This window comes from Hipposideros armiger, unplaced genomic scaffold, assembly GCF_001890085.2.
Source record: "Hipposideros armiger isolate ML-2016 unplaced genomic scaffold, ASM189008v1 scaffold_20, whole genome shotgun sequence".
Taxonomy (NCBI): Eukaryota; Metazoa; Chordata; class Mammalia; order Chiroptera; family Hipposideridae; genus Hipposideros; species Hipposideros armiger.
The window spans coordinates 6072059-6077001 of record NW_017731370.1 but is presented as its reverse complement, the minus strand read 5'-3'; the positions used below and the strand labels follow the sequence as shown (position 1 = coordinate 6077001).

General features: G+C 37.3%; 1 protein-coding gene across 1 annotated transcript in view; it reads right to left on the bottom strand.

The window, feature by feature from the left end:
* Nucleotides 1-1448: 1448 nt before the first annotated feature.
* Nucleotides 1449-4943, bottom strand: part of PAK5 (p21 (RAC1) activated kinase 5) — a 174526-nt gene continuing 171031 nt past the window's right edge. The window contains exon 9 of the mRNA XM_019635273.1: nucleotides 1449-3700. Within this exon, the coding sequence (XP_019490818.1) occupies nucleotides 3545-3700 (156 nt within the window). The 3' untranslated portion in view covers nucleotides 1449-3544. The remainder of the gene's footprint in view (nucleotides 3701-4943) is intronic.

Genomic DNA, 4943 nt, shown 5'->3' with positions numbered 1-4943 from the left:
TCAGGTTGACCAACTTTCCTGCACGATTTGGATTTGTGCTGTATCATGTCACTGTCACAGAATTGCTCCTGCTTGTACATTTTGTACCTGCTTCAGACTGAATCTATCTTTTCTCTGCCTGGAATCTCATTGCCATTTCTTTGATGACACAGTGCTATTCATTTAACTGGTTTGAGGAAGGAGTCTGAACTCAATGAGTTGTTAAGTTCATGGAATACTTTATTTTTCCAGTAACCGCTGAGTGTGTTCTTCCCAGTGGGTAATGGGGACACAACCATAGCTCAGTCATATTCTACCTGTCTAATCCATTAAAAAAACCAATCTCTTTCTAATTCAAAATAACTCCCCTCTCTTTTGCTTGGGCTAACTTATATCAGAGAACGAGAAAGAGGTGTAGTGGATAGGTAAAGGCAAGAAACATGGTATGTGCTCTTATTACCCCTTTTTTCTTCTAAGTTCCTCCTCCAAACCATGGGGTCTCATATTAACACATGGCCTAAATTTATGGGGAGCAGTCTGAAAGTTTCCAGAAACCCATCTGGCTGTAGTCAGCTGCTTTAGAGATGCTGTGGGAAGAAGGGTAGATGCATGAATCTCATTTGTGTCAGCCTGAAGACTAGAGCCTCTGCTATTTAGAGTGGTCTTGGTGTAGATGGTACATATAGTTGAGTAAGATTCAGCTCCACCCTGACACCTTCACCATGCAGAAAAGCAGCCATGTCTCCCTTTAGTTTCCAGCATGGTACATGCCTCCAATGCACTCTCCTGTTAAGTGGGTTGCCATGTTTCTGTTCCTTGTCCATGATCCATCATAGCCAAAGGAAACTGATGTCTCCTTCCATGCCCTGTAATGGCTTTGGGGACCTGCCTGGGGGGAGATTGCCTCCATCTTTCTCTTCCCTGGCACACTATATACTACATCCTTTATCATCCTTCTATTAGGCTATTCCCTGAGGGTTTTCATATTCTGAAATTTCCTGATGAGAAATTAGCTCTTTATATACAAGTGCCCCTCTCAACTTCATGGCTTAAATGTTAATATCTTCCTTATCACCCAAAGAAAGGGGGACCCAATCTAGTATTCTTCCAGGATACTAGAGAGCTCTCGTCACCCATTCTTTAATCCAGAATAATCATGTAATGTATTTTGTTGGTAAAGCCTTCAGATCAGTTCAGCATCTTTGGAACAGGGAAGTGGAGTGGGAGTCTTAAGCCATGAATCTGGCTTTCCTTGATCTTGGACTTTCAGAATTTAATAATTATTTTTCTTCAGTAGTGGTATCTACACCATAGCATTACACTGTTGGTAACCTCTCAGGATGAAAATATTTATCTTTAGTTCATATCATCATGATGTTACATAGAACTTCATACCAACTCATTTGCATTTCCCAAGATCATAAAGAAATCATTCTTGGTTACTCAAGAAAACAAATTAGGGGACTCAGTAGAGTTTCTAATAACACATGGGAAAAAGGCAAACATTTATTTTTATTTGCAAGTGCAGTTTCTGCCAATAGTTAGTGCTCACAAAACCTTTTAAGCTACAGTAAGTTTTGGTAAACTCAATGAACACTTTAAAAAATATCCTGTGATAAGAAAATTACAGAAAAATTCCCGTTACACTGTCAAAAATGTTTGGAATCCAAAATCCACTATTTTCTGCAATGGTTTTAATATTTGTTCTGGTTAAAAAGAGATTTCCTTTTTCTTTTCTTTCTACTACATAGTCCTGGCTAAATTAACATATTTTATTCCATGAACTTTTAGCACTGCCATTTTCTGGATTTAGATTGTTTTTATTCTTACATATTTATATTAATATTTTAATATTTTACATAAAACATTGATTTGTTGCACTTTACGAAACAAAATTACAGATCCTATTTATGGTGAGGCATTTCCAGTTTTTCGGGGGGAAGGCTGAAAATCTAATCAGTAGAAGGTCATTTTATGCCTTTTTTTCCTTTTAACTATAATAAATAATTAGCAACCTATTAATTACAAAAATTCTTAATTATGCTTAGAGAAACCAGAGTATTTTCATAAATTTAAATTCATATTTATTACAGTATGTGAAGTCATTAAGAAAAGCCTCTGGTTTTCCAGTTTGGTAGCAAATGGCTTTTGTCTGATGCATACTTAATAGAAACTAACGATGACTATGTAGCTCTTTCAGAGTTTTAAAGGCAAATCTATATTGGCCTACAGTTAACATGCAAATTCATCCAACAAGCAACACAAAATGTATTGTAGTAGTCATTCATTTTTATCAACATTCAAGAAGATCTAGTCAGCAGCACAACTCTCCTATGTCGGAAACACATTATTACATGGTCACAACTGAAGCCAGATCACACCTGGTAAAATACCCCCTTCCTAATTCATCCTCTAGAGTCAATTCAGACTTCCATCACGATACATGAACAATAGCAAATAATACTGTGATACAAAGGTAAATACAGACAAGAGTTTGGTGTGCTAGCATACAGCGTTTTAAAAACAGTGACAAACGAAACCAAACATCTTGCCCTGTTCTCTCTCCTTTCCCTTTGTGAGACTGGAATTCTCACGGCCTCATTGAAACATTCAATTGAGCCCAATGATCCTAGACTGAAATTGTTCCTTGGGAGGGAAATTTGGCCACAAGGGGATGTTGTACCTATTTGAGAGAGGGCATCAGGCGAAATATCCTGCTGTGTAAAAACTGGTTTGTGACTAATAGCCTTGAAGGGCAATGTGATTTTTCAAAAATATTTAGCTTTATCCCAAGGAGTAGTTTGGTGGTATACTGTGGCTCAAATTTTATTTTATTACTTTTGGTTGGATAAATGAAATGTGCACCACCATCACCATCACTCTAAATTCTTCTTCCATCACATAAGACACTTGTTAAGATAAGAAAGGTATTCTACTAAAGCTGACGGTGATTGAGAGTCATTCAGTATTCAAAGTTCCTAAAGAATCGTTGGTACTCTGAAAGGGGTAAAAAAGTAGGAAAGGCTTTGTTCAAACTCCTGCTAGTAAACAAGTATTACTTCAACTGATACAATGGCTACGTGACATCAAAGTACTATAAATTATCAAAACTATCGTACAGAAAAATTACAAATTCATTGCAAAATACATTACACTGCTACCATTAAGAAAAAAGTGCTTTTTGTTTTCCTTTCTTTTTTTTTTTTTGCCAGAAAAGTATTCTTTCAATATAGAAAATTCTATGCGTTACCCTGCATGTGGCTAGGATATATCATAACGGAGTTTGTACTGAGTCCTTCTGATTTGCTGGATGAAGGGCTGAAAAATATAATAATGACTTATTAAAGCCGTGTTCCAAATGACCACACCAGCTGTCAGTGGAGAGATGCCTGTTTAAGACACAAGAAGATGCCCTGGTCTTTCGAGCCCTGCCGGTCATCACACTGTCCCACCAATCAGCTGGTTAGAATGCGCAGGCCTTTTGCATGTTCTATGGTTTTTTTTGTGTTCTCCTGAATTATTCTCATGTCCTCATCTAGCTTTGTCACCTACATGAATCCTCTGCTCAGTGATGCCTGTATTGTCTCATGAGGGGAACGATGCAAGATGGCGGACCTGACAGTTTCAAAAATGGATGTCCGAGGAGTTCCTGGGCTGTGGCTCTTTGCGAGGGCTCCCTCACCAACATCAGGTCTAGGAATCCCCGGAGCACTGAAGAAACCTGTGAAAACACAAGATACCATCCTGAGGACTAATACAGAAACAACCACCTAGTTCCCCTAAAATAATTTCCCCACTAATTCACAGAAAAGTCATTCTATCAACAACATCAAATTTGAGAAAGTCAGTTTGAGGAAAAAGAGGTTGTGGAAGCGAAAGCAGGTATTGCCTTTATTAACACATGTTTTCCTCACCTTCTTCAAGTTTGAAATAATAGGAATAAATGATGGTACAATGAATAATGACAATGTATTTTCTAAATAAAAGTATAATGGCAATAATAGTGATAATAGCAGCTATTATAAAGTGCTTACTATGTACAGGCACTGGTCATACATGTTTGATAAATTGTGGCATAAACATAGAATAGTTTTATTTTTCAAACAACTACAACCACCTAGGCTTTATGAAATCCCCTTTCTTGAAGAGAAACAAGTCTCTGTAACAATATCTGACACAGATAGCATTTTTCCTTTAATTTCTTATAATTTAATTTTGAGGTATCACTTACATACATTCAAGTGCATAAATATTAAGTATATGGTATAGAGTAGTTTTTTTAAACATATATTTACACCTTTTTACTCTCCATCCCTATCAAAATATAGAACATGTCTACCACTCTAGGAGGCTACTTCAGGCCCCCTTCCTGTCAAACCCATCTCTCAGCAAAGGCAAAGGTCACCACTGTCATGACTTCTAATAGCATGAATTAATTTCCCCTGCTTCTATCCTTTTTAGAAATGAAGTCATATAGTCATATACCGTCAACTCTTGTCTGTCTGGCTTCTTTCACTCTTCTTTGTGTCTGTGAGTTTCATCCCTGTGTGGCAAGTTTATCTTTTTCACTGCTGTGTAGTGTTCACTATTGAATTATACCACATATTATTTATCCGTTTGGGAAATAGCCTTGGGTGGTTTCCCGGTTTTGACCTGTAAACCTGCTGTTATACATAATTTGAAGAACATCACACCTACTGAAGAACACCTACTGGGTGTGGGACTATTTTGATACCATACTATTTTAGCCACTTTTCATTATTATTATTATTTTTTTTTAAAATTTTTTTAAAGGTTTTTTTTATTGGGGAATTGGGGGAAGGAACAGCATGGGGGAATTGGGGAAGGGGAACAGACAAGTTGCTGTCCTTTTGTTATTTAGTCTAGATGTGTAGGACATCGCTTTACTGGCCCATGTTGGTATTGTGATCATTGCGCTCAACCTGGGTGAGGCAGTCGCTTGC